Genomic DNA, 15,721 nt, shown 5'->3' on the forward strand with positions numbered 1-15,721 from the left:
ATACAGTCATAATGTACCTTTACACCCAGTCTTCTTTTTAGGCAATGACCCTCTATTTAATTTTAAATTAGTACTGAACTTCTTAGAAGAAACAAATACAATAGACATTATTTGGCCAGGCTACTTGTAGCACAGCCTCTGCCTAGAGGCTGTAGCTGCAATGGAATCACTCACAAAGCACATGCCTCGCAGCCCTTGCGCTGAAGGGCTCTGCAGGGGCACTGGTGCTGCTATAAATTAACACGTTTTAGTATCTACTCATTCACAACGTACTTTTACAACCATAGAACTCACTTTTCATTGGCATTATTTTAATAGATACAGATTTTACACCCTTTATAGCGAATATTTTAGGCCAATATACAGCCACTCGTTTCACGCCATATTCAACGATACTCATTTCCATTCATAATCAAATGTCATGGCGCTCTTTGGCCATTTCTGGCCCTTGCGCCAAGAAACAATATCCATCAATGGATTGCTTCGCTCCCTTCAGCAGAAGCCCTCGGTGTCGGGTGTAGTGAAGCATAGGACAGAAAAAAAAAAACAAGTACAGCAGAAGCGAAATAAAAAGAATTAAAATGCAGCAACGAAAAACAATAATTCTAAATTTCTATGACTTGGTTTGAACCCAGGACCTCCTATTCATGAGCTCAATGCTTTTTTGCGACACCATAACACCAGACAGCAAGGTTTGCTATAAACAGGTTCTGCATCTACTGCTGTTACCTTGTCACTATAGTGTTATGGCTATAGTGATGGACCCCCTCACTATAGTCATTTCTCTGTTAAATATGAAAAATTTTTCACACTGGATGCATTGTGTTATCCACCTTCCCTTTATGCTTTAATTGCCAATTTGTGCACTCAATCATAAAAAAGGAAAGTGTCAACCAAGTGTTGATGCTAAAGAAGACAAGGTTGACGTACATGGTTGTTCAAATGATTCAAGGATGAAATATTCATTACATGTCTCTATTTTGTCTGTTTTTCAGGTTTATATTCACTTAATTCCTATTCTAATTGTATCGTATTTCACACACAATTATGATGATGGCTATCTGGTCTCCTTCGCCAACCTATTATGTAGGAGGCGCTCATTGTGTTCTTCAGAAGCCTTGGCATCCATGTATATGTGTTGGGTGACTCTCTTCCATTAGGGCCCCCAAACGCTGCTCGATATTTTGCAGCTCCTGGTGGGCAGCGTACAAATTACGCATCTGGGTGAGATGGGCCTTGTGAGCTTCGGCCATCTTTTTGACATGGCTGGTGCATGCTTAACACGTGTTGGCACTCTCATTGACCCGTCGAACGTGTGCAGTCTCGGTGCACTTGTGTTTCCTCTCTTCAATGTTGACAGCTGTCTTTTGACATGGTGGCATGTTGCCATTATGAATCCATCATGATCAATTTATAGTCTGGCGTTTTCAGGGTATCAGGCAGCGGTCTGCAATGCCAGAATCACTAAAGATTTGGCACTTATATAGTTAAGCATGTTAAACTTGGCCTACAGCAGCACAGCGATCAGCCGTTGCTGCAATGTATTCGCACGAGTGCATGGCGAACAAACTCTTTTTCATTTGGCAAAGGTACAAACTTAACGCTGTCTTCTTTTCACCCGAACTGTAAGCCAGCATGCTGCCGGCTAGCCAAGTTAGCGTGCCATGCACTTTGCTCTAGTGGCTTCGGTGTGAGACAGGACATGTTCTACTCATGCCAGCCATGCCAAAGTGCACCAAAGCGCACCAAATGCCGCCGGTCACGTTGACTGCACCAGATGCTAGACTATATAAGCTTACACTTTTCATCGGTGTAGGAGAACTGTGCCGCGCATTGTGCATCTGAGCTGCGCTGAAGTATAACTTGCCCTTGACGCACTCTGAGATACTGCAGTGTGCTAAAACTTCGTCAAGGCCAGCCAAGTCAGTGAGGCCAGCATAGCTCTTTCACCTCCACGTGCTCAAAGATGACAGCACACATGTGCACTCAAACATGCTTCTTAGACCTAGCTTTCATCCCTTTCGAACTCTAGGTGCCTCAATGTGCACGCCTTCCCTGCCACCATGTTCAGCGGCGCGCGAGTAGTGAGGCACCTTATTGAATTTAGGCACTCAGTGCCATCTGGCGGAGAGCGCTGCAGTTAAGTTAGATGGCACTTGGCAGCGGCATGATGGCGGGTGACATCGACATTGTCTCATTTACGACTACTTACACTCATTTTTTATTGTATCCTTAGTGGCTGACTATTGCTACGTATTCTCGGCATAACAAGGTGTTATTTAATACCATTGTCATGTGCATACGACATCTACAAGTAGCCTAACTGACTGTTTCTTTCTAGAAGTAGTTACAAGATAGCCAGATCCCAGATATGCCAAATCCATCTCGAGTCTAAGACCTTGTCTTCAAAATTACCGCTTACTTGACTGACAATGATTTAATGGGACATCACCTGCCTCTTTACTGCACTTGATATTGCTGCTAAGCTGATCAAAGCGCAGTATCATTAGTACAACAGGATGGCCTTTTTGTTGGTGACCTGAACTGTCCAGGATAATTAGGCACTCCTGGGCTGGAATAATGTAATGATTCTATTGCAATTCTTGTCATTTTTGTGCTTTGTCATTGGCTCAAGAGGTGCACGGCCTGTGCCACCACCAGAACGGGCCGGTCTGGAGTTCCAAAATAAAGAATGGAATGAAGTTGGTTCAAAAGGAATCATTGTGTTATACTGGCACTTGTCTCTTGAACTTATGTGCACACGAAGGCTGATATAAACATCACTTTGTCCAGTTAACCTTTGTCTATTTTTGGATATGCTTTGTTTATCTTGCACCATATTGTGTCTTTTGCTTTATAACTAGCTTACCATAACGTTGTGGCGCTGTGCCCTATTTTTCAGTGTTGGAGGAGCTTGGTGTGTCTGAGCTGGACTCTCTGATTGTGGCCTTCCCACCAAGTGCAAAGTCCAGCACAGAACCGGTGCGACCCCTGTGGGCTGCCGCTGAGCAGCTTTACCGCCAGCGCCTGGCACTCTCAGTCGGTGTTTGCGACCTGGACACAGCACAGCTGCGGGATCTTCACTCATGGGCTGAGGTGAATAAGAAAGTATTTTGTCTCATTTAGAACAGACAGTGCTCGTTGGTGAGTACCTGCACATCGAAAATGCCAGGCAGTTAATAGCAGCTGTTTTTTTTTCCCCCATTGCCGTGCATAGTGGCAGAATCATGCTCTCTTGCAACACAGAACTGCCTCTGTGATGATTGTTTTGATTGCTAACTCAGTGTGTATATTTTACATTTGCAGAACAATCATATTACTCATTTGTTAAGGGGGCTGTACCCTTCAACTTGCAAAAAAAAATTGCAGAAAATTTTTTTTTGTGAAGGTTATAGATCCGTTTAGTGTAATTTGTTTACCAGCAGCTCTGAAGTGATTATTTATAGAAGCTAAATGGAAGGCCTCTAAAAATCGGTTTTGCCAGCCAAGGTGGAAAAGAATTTTGTAGAACTTGTGAAGGATCTCCACTTTTCGAATGCCCATATCTGCAGACTGCATAACTGAGTGCCACCATGCTAGGTCACCACCAAGCAGCGCTAACTGTCCCAACTGTGGCGCTCGTGAAAAATCATTTCTCTCAAAACATTACGCAAAAATTACAAGTATATAAGCATTACTTGCACAGTATTTTCCCAAAGCATTTTGAACGAAAAAAAGTGAATTTCATGAAAAGATGGAAAACCAGGTGCAAAAACCAATTTGCCAAAAATCGACTGTTTTTCACATTATTTGAAAATTTGGGGCTTTGCGTTGTCTGAACATTGCTCTTTCATTATAAAATAACTTCATGTTTTTTTACCCCTTAGCACTGAGGTGAAAATGTGCAAATTCTAGCGTATTTGCGAAATTTTCCCCAAAAGACACTCAGGGGAGAAAAACCTCGAATTACTTTTATAGAAATTGCCCTAAAACGTGTTATCTTCTAAAATATTATTTTTGCCTATGTGCTGCTCACAGGCTCCAAAATAAAAGCCTGAATTTGGCAAAAACGCTATTTTGGCCTATATTTAGATGTTAGCAACACACTGGGTAGTCCATGAAAAATAAGCAGAAAAATGGATATCATTGAGAAGAATAACAGGATATCATTGAGAAGAATAACAACTTTTGCCACGGAAACTTTAGTGAAAGTAATTCGCGTTTTTATCGAGAAAAAAATTTTGAATTTGAGTCCCACCATTGCATTACTTTGGTTTGCACTTCCACTTTTATCAAACTGACTGACTATTTTTATGAATATATTCCATGAAAATGGTTTGCTGAGATGTGACATCACAAAGGCCCTGTAGTTCCTCTTCCAATAAAAACTTTGCCGATTACTGTCTATCTGGCCCGAAGTAGCCGAAATAATAGTATGGACATCACAGAACTAGTTAAATACACTCAATCAAAAATGTTCACCAGATAGTCAGGATGTTTTCACTGGCTTTAGGGTGACTGAACATGTGTCATTCAAGTGGTACTTCTAGTTCATGCTCATGAAAGCAATGTGTGGCCCGCTCTACTGCCTAATGCGTAGTGGCAGCCGCATATGTATACTTCCAGTACCATGGAAGTGCGCAGTGTTGATCTACCTTAAGTAAGCACCTTCAAGATTCATATTCTTACGAACTCCTGGTGAGCTCTGCTTTTATTCCTCACCAGACAGGCCACCATGTGCACCACCCTGGCTTGTATTTCCTGCCAACATGCTATCAGGTCAAGTGCGAGCGCGAACTAAAGTAATGCAATGGTGGGACTCAAATTCAAAAAAATTTTTTTGCTCCATGAAAACACAAATTACTTTCATTAAAGCTTCTGTGGCAAAAGTTATTTTTCTCAGTGATATCCACTTTTCTGCTTAATTTTTCGTGGACCACCTCAGTGTGTTACTAACGTGTAAATATAGGCCGAAATAGCGTTTTTGCCAAATGGAGGCTTTTACAGTATTTTGTAGCCTGTGAGCAGCACATAGGCGAAATTATATTTTAGAAGCTATGTAGCACGTTTCAGGGCAAGTTCTGTAAAAGTAATTCGAGGTTCTTTCCCCTGACCGTCTTTGTGGAAAATTTTCGCAAGGATGCTAGAATTTGCGCATTTTCATTTCGGTGCTAAGGAGTAAAAAACATGAAGTTCAGGGTGTCTACCAACCGTGAAAACCGGGAATTCTCAGGGAATTTGAATAGTCTGGAAATACTCAGGGAAAACTCACTGAATTTGTGCTTCTGTCAGAGAAAATTAGCTGTAATTTATTGAAAGGGAACGAAAGTCATGTTATTGCTGGCTCCAGTAACAGATGAATCGCAACGAATCGTCAATGACGCCGTGTCATCGGCACAAGGTATTGCCAGAGTAGTTAACGACCGATTTTCCAGACCCCCGATTTTTTGGACATGCCCGATCATTCGCACGGCTTTGCGGCACCACCACGTACTCCATAGAGTCAATGTATATTGCCCTGGACAGGTGCTCTCGCACACAGATCCGCTGGCAGCTGCAGCCACCACCACGGAATGTTAGGCCCAGCTGCTTCTACGTTCGCTAGCTTCTTGCCGTGCGGTGCCGTGTTTTTCATTGAAAGAATTTGCCACTTTCAGCAACGCCTTTGTAATCCTCGCGATTGGCTTTGAAGCTCGCAAAGCACAACGCGTTGACTAATGCCAGTCTTCAAACGTTAGCTTCGCCTCAGTACAGAAATGCTATGCGGTGAAGCATAACAAGCGTGTCAAGGGGCAATTGTCAAGGGACATAGTATGTATTCCTTAATTATACACGCGTGCACCCCCGTCTCCTGTCACAGTATGAGCACCGATATGACTAATAAGTGTATTGGCAGGCCTTAAGAGCTTTTTCGGACGTGCCTGTTGCCTTAGCTCTTTCGTTACTGCAACAAAATGGTAGTTTTTTATAGGTCTTGGAAAATATTTACCACTACAAATGATATTCCCGCACACAATGCACCATAGCATGTTGTGCATAATGAAATTCTCTTTCCAAAAACATACATTGCAAAAGAAAAAAAAATTTTAGGTAACACAATTCTAGAAAGCGCCATTTTTGCTGCAAGTTGATAAGAACAACAATAAAAAAAACGATATCTACTAAAACATTAATATCAAAGTAAATTCCGAATGTACATTTCAAAGATAAGTAACTCAGGAATAGTGTCTGAAAAAATAAATGCTCAGTACACCGCTGTTCTTGGGATACAAAAAAGAAACTAAGACCAGTTCATCGCTCATGCCATGCAGTGAAGCAGTTCCTGGAATTTGTGATGCATAGGTGTACTTCGCACATTTCCCACAAAATGTCTGGTATTTGTTCATATTTGCAGTCCTGTAACACATTTTGCAGTTCCATCTTTTCGGCATCTTCTGACGATGGTCTGATGAGAAGTCCAGGGAGCATACTTCACCAGTTCGTCTAGAGTCATGCACCTTTTCCAGGACCAACCACTCTCAGCGTAGCTGGGCAACTACAAGATCATGCATCCAAGCATATCTGTTTGCATTTTTGCAGATTGTGTGCATCACTTCTGCAGAGAAGAAGAGTAGAAAGAAATCCTACGCCGTTGCAAACTGTTGTGCGCTGATCCGCAGTACTGGGCCGAGATGTGCTACGGGTGGCCTCCTTGGCGTGAACGTTTTTTTTTGCTGCCGATGGCAGCACATCATAACCAAGTGAAGTATACACCCTGAAGATAATCAGGAGAGCTCTCGGGTCGTGCAAAAATACCGGCAGATAACTACGCACAAGGAAGGAGACCGCTCAAGGTTGTAACGGAAACTCGGTGGTGAACAGTTGCGGATATCTCACGCTGACTCAAAACATCGTCGCCGACAGAGTTTGAATTTGCTTTGCTGTCATCTTCGGAATCATAACTCGAGTCCTCATCTCTAAATTCAAGTGCGGGTTCAGCATAGTTTCGAGCACGACGCTTTTCTTGCGACGCAGCCGCGCGGGATGACGCCATGGGAGCCTCTTTCAATACCTAAGCAGTGACACCGGCAGCGCCCCTTGCCTGGATTTTACGAAAGAAGCGAAACCGATACTCTTGAAAACTGGTTGAAACTGCCAGGTCCACATGCTATACATGCGGCGGACCTTCAGAAGTACACTTTCGTTGAATAAAACGACTCGGACTCCAAACCAAAGCTCACTAGTGAACAGCTGGCGTCATTTTCGGTTAATTATCACCGCTCAGCACTGTTGGACGGCAAAGCCAGCGATGTAATTTAATTCTTGACTTACTGCGAGTCATTTGATTACAAAATTTTGATGCTAGTGCAGTGTAATCGTGAGCGACATGATTTTTTCTCAAACGCGGCAGAAGGTGACGGCCACGCCATTTTTCGCCCCAACATACGTGCATTGGTTCGCAAAAAGGTCCATCAAAAATCGCAACACACCAGAGTACGAAAATTTTAACTGATTCTGAAAGTTCAGTGCCTGTACTAACTACTGGATGGCCTTAAGTGGATATGAAATGGCTCCAACATGTTGAAATCAGCGATCTAAAGTATCGATCACCGGTGATCAATTTTAATATGCATGGTAACCAAGGAGTTAAGGGCAGTTTAAGACATGCATTCATTTTTTTCGGACTGCCCGACTTTTCTGATGTTTTGGCAGCTCCTAGGGAGTCCGAAAAATCTGACGTTGACTGTACAGCTGACCAAGAGGATGCTTCAAATGACCCATGGGGCGAACACGTGACGGAAGTAGGATGAGAACAGAAAGGACCAATGCACTGAGGAATTAACAAGAAAGGAAACGTGCCGCCACCTCTTTGAAGGAGCTTGAGCTCAAGAAAACAGTGTTGGCTGACGCTGAGATCATCCAAACTCATCCAAACCAGAATAAACTCTTTAAAGCAGTGAAACCCAACACTGAGATATTGTATACGGGCTGAGAGTACGCCAGGACAGTTGATGTTGACTTCCCAGCTGCTGAGAGAGAATCTGAATTGTGACAAAGTTCAGGTCTCATACCGATGAGCTTGCTATCAGTTGATAACAATAGCTCATATTCGAAGATATTTACTTCTGTCTGCATCCCCTTTTCACTAGTATTTGAAAATGTTCGACTCGATTCGGAATGGGTTTTACCATCTTTTCAGCTGTGCATTTTACTATCACTTTCTTTCTGTTTTATTTTTGAATAAAATAGATATTACTCCTTACTATTCAAACAGGATTAAATATTTTTTAACATGCTTACTAGAGAGTGACAGCATCGGGCAACATGGTGTCAGCCCGTCTTGACATAAAACAAAGTTCTCGCTCATTCAGGGAGTTTTGCAAAGGTGCTCAGGGAAAACCTGGAAAACTCAGGGAATTTGAAAATGTCAACTTGGTAGACACTCTGAAGTTATTCTGTGAAACTGTTTTATAATGAAAGAGCAATGTTCAGACAATGCAAAACCCAAAATTTTGAAATGATGTTTAATACTGTCAATTTTTGGCGAATTTGCTTTTTCCACCTGGTTTTCCATCATTTCGTGAAATTCAAATGGCGCTCACGTGGTCAAAAATTTGTTTTTCCGTTCAAAATATTTTGGGAAAATACTGTGCAAGTAATTCTTATATACTTGTAATTCTTTTGTAATTTTATGAGAGAAATTATTTTTCTCAACCGCCACGGTTGGGACAGTTGGCGTGGACCCAGCAAGCTTCTTCGCATCATATTTGTTACCTCCACTGGCTCTTTCAAGCAGGAGGGAACCTGTGAAAGATGAAAGTTTCAAGGGTCTCGTGAGCAGAAATGGGCCACCAATTGGCTTTCCATGCCACTTAACTCTTTCCCCACCATGGGGAAAATAGGCATTTTTTGTAGGTTACACCAGATTTTTTTTTCTGAAGGAACTGCTGCACTCGGTATTTTATATAATACATAAACAAAAAGCACAATGACACACTTTTCATGCATAAAAGTTTTATAAAAAAGCTTTATGTCGTCTATATCAGCTGCGTTATCTATCACACAATTACCAATAATGAAAATGACGCTATTCTGAATAAAGCATTTTCCTGGTGTAACGAGGGGCAAATGAACATCAATTTTTGCAAAACTGCCTCTCTGTCCTTCTAGACACGTACTACACAATTGCATCTTCCTTATTGTTTCAGTGGGATTCCTCTAGTAAATGTTTCTCAATATAAGTACCTTGGCATTCTATTCACGCTCGATTTGTCCTGGTCCAAACATATTGAAGCAACCTGTCCTAAAGCTCTACCATGTCTAGGTTACCTAAAGCATTCTCTGCACTCAGCCCCTAATGAAATTAAAACAAATTATGGGGTTTTACGTGCCAAAACCACTTTCTGATTATGAGGCACGCCGTAGTGGAGGACTCTGGAAATTTCGACCACCTGGGGTTCTTTAACATGCACCTAAATCTAAGTACACGGGTGTTTTCGCTTATCACCCCCGTCGAAATGCGGCTGCCATGGCCGGGATTCGATCCCGCAACCTCGTGCTCAGCAGCCCAACACCATAGCCACTGAGCAACCACGGCAGGCCCCTAAAGAAACAAAATTGCTCACTCATAAAACCCTAGTGTGGCCCATCTTGGATTACGGGTGTGCCATTTAGAAGTCATACCGGAAATTCGACGTAAAAAAACTTGAATCCATCCAAAAAAAAGCTATCCGATTTATATGCCAGCGTTATGACAAGGACTTCTTCCCCACTTCTAACCTTCCCTCCTTGAACATCTCTTCGCTGGTAGAGTGGCTTAATGTCAAAAGTCTTAAACTGTTTTACACGACTGTTAACTCTGAACATTGCTCATCCTTGGAATACATTAAGTTTGCTAAAGCATCTAACCCACAGAATTTCCACCCTCTAAATATAACACCCCTGTATGCCCACACTGACAAATTCAAATATAGTTTTTTTCGCTGATTCATTGAATTGTGGAACCAACTGCCCCCTGACATACAAAAATTGACATTTGATCATTTTGTCAAGGCAATCACTGGTTGATGCCTGTAATTCCTAAAAACATGTATTATTCACTATGTTTATATGCATATATGTATGTACTGAGACCATTTCTTTTTCTTAACATATTCCTTATACTAGTGCTTTGTTTTGTACCTTTGATTTGTGTATCTCCTTTTGCTCTGTGTGTGGCACCCTTGATTTTGTACCCCACTCCAGCAATAACCCTCTTAGGCTTTTACAGTATGTATAAACAAAATAAATAAAAATAAATAAAGAAGATATAAATTGTCAGAATGAAGATTGTGGGATAAAATTGAACAAAGTTTGTAAAGACACACTTGTATCTACTAAGAAAAAAAATGTAACAAAAATTATGATATACAAAATGTATTGCCGTCTAACTGGCACTATCTCTGAAAAAAAATCAATTTTTAATTGAACAGGTATTCCACTACAAAAATTTAAGTGCCAGCACTACTATTTTGGCATGCCGGCCTGCGGCCGCCGGTGTTCCAGGCTGGCTTGTGTCGTAGTTGCTCTCAGAGTCAAAGTCCAACGAAAACGCAGCATCCTCAGAGTCGCTAAATCAGCTGTAAACGCAGTGGAATCGTGAGATGTGCAATTTTTTAAGGCGCGGCCATTTTTGCTTTCTACTTTGACAATCGCCAAACTTCGGAGTGTGTTCAAAAATTAACACCTGGTGGGAAAAAGCTAATTGCTTAGAAAACAATAGAGTTCTCCTTCGTGTCCTATGATGTGGAAGGTCTCGAAAGCGGCGTTTCAAACCATCGATACCGGGCTGCCATTTTTTCTTTCTACTTTAATGACAGTGAAAACTTCAGAGCCCATTAAAATATCACCACCCAGGGGGGAGAAGTTAATTGCTTAAAAAACAAAAGAATAGTTATCCTCCATCATGTCTAATTGTGCAGTGTGTACGTGAGCAGCATGGAAAGTCTCCAAACTGGCGTTTCAATCCATTGTTAGCGAGCTAACAATGCCCAATGGGCACGGTGCATAAAGAGTTAAACGCACTCAGTCATGAATTTCCTCCGCGATTGCTTCCAGCACCGAGTGTGCCCTGCACAGGAGCATATTCTACTGTTATTGCTCTACTACCTGCTATTTTGAGCTTGATGGGGTTGCACATTGGTGTATTTTAGGATTTCTCTGGTGATTATGGATTGACGGTCATTCAATAAATAGGGGAAGACTCATTGTTTCAGTAAACATGTCCTTAATTTACCAGAGGAGGACGGTTTAAGACTCCTGTTCCAGCTTCTGGATTTCTGAAGAACTGTTCTGCTCAATATGTGTTGTGTGCTTTAGTTGAGTTGTTAACTTAACCTTGCACTGCCAGCCTCCAGGTTAGCTGAGTGCTACAAAAAGACATTTGCATCAAGTTAATCGCTCGATCAAGGTGAATTTTTCTTCAACTAAGAAGCTTTCTTTCTGGGAAACTCGTAAGGCTTCTCTTTGTAGCTCCGAGCTACTGTCAGGTGGATGACCAGCTCTTTCTCCATTTAATTCTTCCACCTGTTCCTGAATGTGTCTTATTTACTGATGCACTCGATGGTGTGCACACATGGCACATGGCCTCATCTGTAGCTCTATGTTGGCAAGATGAAAGGAATGCTGCATGCAAGGACAGGTGAGATCATTTGCAGGGTGTCTACTAACCGGGAAAACCGGGAAAACCGGGAATTCTCAGGGATTTTGAGTAGTCTGGAAAAACTCAGGGAAAACTCAGGGAATTTGTGCTTCTATCAGGGAAAATTAGCCGTAATTTTTTTAGAGGGTCAAAAGTCGCGGTAATGCTGGCTCGAGAAACAGACAGGGCTCGTGACGAATCGTCGTCGGCTGGAGCAGTTGCCAGTGTACAGTCAACGAACGACTTTCCGGATTCCCGATAACTCGGACGGCTTCGCGGCACCACCACGTACCCCAAAGAGTCAATGTATCATGACGTCTTAAATTTCAGACGCAAGAACTCTTTGCCGTCCAATTTTCTAAACGTTTTGCGTGATCGCAGGTCCGAGACGGCATTAATGAAAACCACCACCGCTGCTATTTTGATTACCTTGCCGCCTTGAACCGGTGCTCTCGCACGCAGATCCGCTGGCAGCCGTAGCCACCTCTGCGGCAACGCTAGGCCTAGCTGCTTGGATGTTCGCTTTTAAGCTTCGTGTCGTTCGGTGCCGTGTTAATTTCTCCGCTGACAGCAGTAATTTTGTCTTCGAAGCTCGGAAAGCACGACGCATTGCATAATGCTCTTTTCCGAAAGTCTGCTTCGCCTCATTACAGTCGTGTAACGCGGTGAAGCGTAACAAGCGTAGGAAGGGGCAATTGTCGCGGGACACTGTATGTATTCCTTAATTTTACACGTGTGCACCCGCCCCCACCTGTCACAGTAGGAGCACCGATATGCCTAATAAGTGCACTGACAGGCATTCAGAGCTTTTTCAGACGTACATGTGTCGATTTTAGCCTTTAAGGGCAGTAAAAGACATGAATTTATTTTTTCGGACTGCCTGATTTTTCGGAAGTTTTCGCGGCCCCTAGGGGGTCCGAAAAATTGGACGTTGACTGTAAATTGACCAAGAGTATTCTTCAAATGGTCCGTGGGGTGAACGCGCGGCGAAAGGAGGACGAAAACAGAAAGAATTGACGCACTGAGGAATGAACGGGGAATTAAGTATGCGACCGCTTCTTTGAAGGAGCCTGCGCTCAAAAAACAAATTGTTGGCTGATGCCGAGATGCAGGTGTCCCTTATCCAAACCAAAATAAACTCTTTAAAGCAGCGAACACAACACTGGGGCGTCTTGCGCGAGCTGAGAGTATGTCAGGACAGTTGCATGACACTGAGCATGCTATCAGTTGATAGAAATAGCTCATATTCGAAAATATTTGCTTCTGTATGCATCTCCTTTTTATTTGTACTAGAGAATGTCCAACTCGATTTGAAAATTTTTTCGAATACATTTTATTTGCTGTGCATTTTAATAACCCCTCCCTTACATTCTTTTTTGAATAACATAAACACTACTCCTTAGTATTCAAATTGGATTAAGTCGGTTTTCGTTAAAATGTTTTTCATATGCTTACTAGAGAGTGACAGCATAGGGCGATATGGTTTCAGCGCGACTTGACATAAAACATAGTTCTGCATCACTCAGGGAATTTTGCAAAAGCACTCAGGGAAAACCTGGAAAACTCAGGGAATTTGGAAATGTCAACTTGGTAGACACCCTGATTTGTTTGTGGGACGTTTGAGCCATGACATTTATGAAATATGTTTTGTTAGCATAGTGAAAGTAGTTCCATGATAGTAGCTTCATCCTTCTTGGCTCACCCTCACACGTTCTCCTTCTCACCCACTGATAACTGCACGGTTAACTGATAACCACTGATAGGTGCAATTTTATCGCTCTTGGGCTTTATACGGAACCTAGGCTTCTTCCTGCACATGTAGTCGTGCACTGGTGGAGGAAACTTAATGACTTTTTCAATGTGAGCTGAGTGACAGTATTGGTTTTGCGCACTGTACCGCACAATTTATCGGGCACTATATATTTAAGGGGGCTCTCCTTAGTTTAAACCCTGTTTTATTCGAATAAATTTCCTGTCCCTTAGATTTCAAATTAACAGATTCTACTATACCAGCACATCGCCTCTAAAATTTTTCAGCTTTCTGTGGGCTGCCACAAGCAGTAGCTAATCTCAGAGGTCATGTGAAGGAGTCTCATGATATGAGTCATGCATCACTTCTGGTGAGCTGTAACGCCACGCTTTTTTTTTTTAGTTTCGGTGTCAAAAACATCTGCTTTTGTGATTCTTTTGGCACATCCACTTGTTTCTCAAGCAAAAGATTTTGCACAGAGGTAGTTCTGTATCTCCACTGTCTCATTCTAGGCTTTTTACAAGGCCCAAAATTCCCTTGCATTTGGCCTTTAAAGGGGGGGGTATGAAACACTTTATGAATGCAGCAAGAAAACCTAGCCGATCTGTTGTAGAGGCTGCTGTGAACATGTGAGCCAAATGTTACTGCACTGCATGCAGCAGGGAATTTACAATTTTATGTCATAAATGGCAAAAAAATCCATTGCCCTTGCTTCCACAATGCTGCCATGCAGCGTCATCAAAAGCAGCTGAACCCACCAACTCTATTGACTGATTTTGTGATCGCAAGAGCATTCTCAGTAATACATAATTGCTCATTTTGAGTTAGAGAGAGAGAGCAAATGATAAATGAAAGGTAGGGAGGTTAACCAGGACTGAGCCCGGTTGGCTACCCTACACTGGGGAAAGGGAAACGGGGACAGAAAGATTAAAGAAAGAAGAGAAAATCCACCGGGGATATCGTTCAGTCACTCAGTCCGGATTACAGACGCTGACTCAATCCTGTATCTTTCAAATATCGCAGCAGCGCTTTTGTAGCCTTTTGTAGCTGCGATATACGAGGCCATGGTCCCAAGATCTTGTTCAAGGTGAACAGTTTTCTATCTAACTGGTTGAGAGCTGTGCAGAGATCTTGTCTTTCATTTTCAAATGATGGGCAGTAGCACAGTAGATGGTTTATAGTTTCTTTGACACCGCAGGCATTGCACTCGGCGCTATCAGCCATTCCAATCAAAAACGTATATGCATTCGTGAATGCGACGCCCAAGCGTAAGCGGCACAGCATTGTTTCCTCATTACGCGGAAGCTCTGGTAACAGCCGCAGTTGCATAGATGGATCGAGTGAATGCAATCGATGTTGAGTGAAATCAGGTGTGTGCCACTTCTCCAATGTCATACGGTGCGCTAGCTTGCCTAAGTGTTGGGCTGCGTCAGTACGCGATAAAGGTATAGAAACAAGGGTTGCTCCTTCGTGTGCTTTCTTAGCAGCGTTAAATAAATGAAAAATATATATGTCTGCAATCTAAAAAAGACAAAGATAATTTCATCTTTGCACTGTGCGTAGCTGTGTCAGCCACACATGGCCTCCGAGGTGGCAACGGTGTTCTGCACACACTGTTGCCACCTTAGGGTGTCACAACGAGTCCTTTCGCCGCTGCGACACTCAACTTTTGGCCAGGGCTATCCCGTCTTGACTTATCCTCTGTGTAGCTTCCAGCGCGCCAGTGGAGATGAAAAGAGAGAGAAAGCTGGGCATCGGTGCGATAACGCCACTTATAGTTGAAGGATTCAAAGAAATTTTGTGGCATGAGATTCATGCGATGATGTCCTTTAATAGTGAGACCATTCTGTGATTAGTTAATAAAGTGTTTCAGGGCCCCTTTAAGCACTTGACTGATAAGCCAGTGCATCAGCTGTTCGTCAGGCAACAGCTGCTCGAGCACTGTAAATTAAAAATATGTTGCAGATATAATGAACATGGATACAGGGAAGTTGCCGTAATTAAATATCTCGTAGTCCAAATTGACAGACGATTCGAATTGAACGGTTTGTCCCAGCAAAGTTGCATGTATTTGAATGGGGAAAAACTTCTGCAAATTAAGCTCCTAGTATTGCATAATGGTCATTTCTAACGAAATTTCTTGTTCCTACGGTGTATCCATCACCTTTTCCACGGAACCAGGGTGAAGTGCCAGGGCATCAACCTTTAGCATGCTGTCATCGCCTGCTGTGCTTCAGCGGATAAGCAAAGTAATGATGCAGTTAAGAATTGGGCTGTTAAGGCATTCTTCATCTCCAAGGAATGACCAGTATTAAATGCTGTGGTGCCATTTG

At 42.6% G+C, this 15,721-nt stretch overlaps 1 protein-coding gene across 9 annotated transcripts in view; it reads left to right on the forward strand.

Annotated features, from left to right (window-relative positions):
- Gclm (Glutamate-cysteine ligase modifier subunit) overlaps positions 1-15,721 on the forward strand; it is a 129,752-nt gene that overhangs the window by 55,041 nt on the left and 58,990 nt on the right. For all 9 annotated transcript variants that reach the window (XR_010567314.2, XR_010567317.2, XR_010567319.2 and 6 more), the window contains exon 5: positions 2,903-3,096. Coding sequence is in view for 1 of the 9 variants with exons in the window: in XM_065443660.2 (XP_065299732.1) it covers positions 2,903-3,096 (194 nt within the window). In the remaining 8 variants the exon portion in view is untranslated. The remainder of the gene's footprint in view (positions 1-2,902; positions 3,097-15,721) is intronic.

The sequence above is a fragment of the Dermacentor albipictus genome, unplaced genomic scaffold, assembly GCF_038994185.2.
Source record: "Dermacentor albipictus isolate Rhodes 1998 colony unplaced genomic scaffold, USDA_Dalb.pri_finalv2 scaffold_11, whole genome shotgun sequence".
NCBI lineage: Eukaryota > Metazoa > Arthropoda > Arachnida > Ixodida > Ixodidae > Dermacentor > Dermacentor albipictus.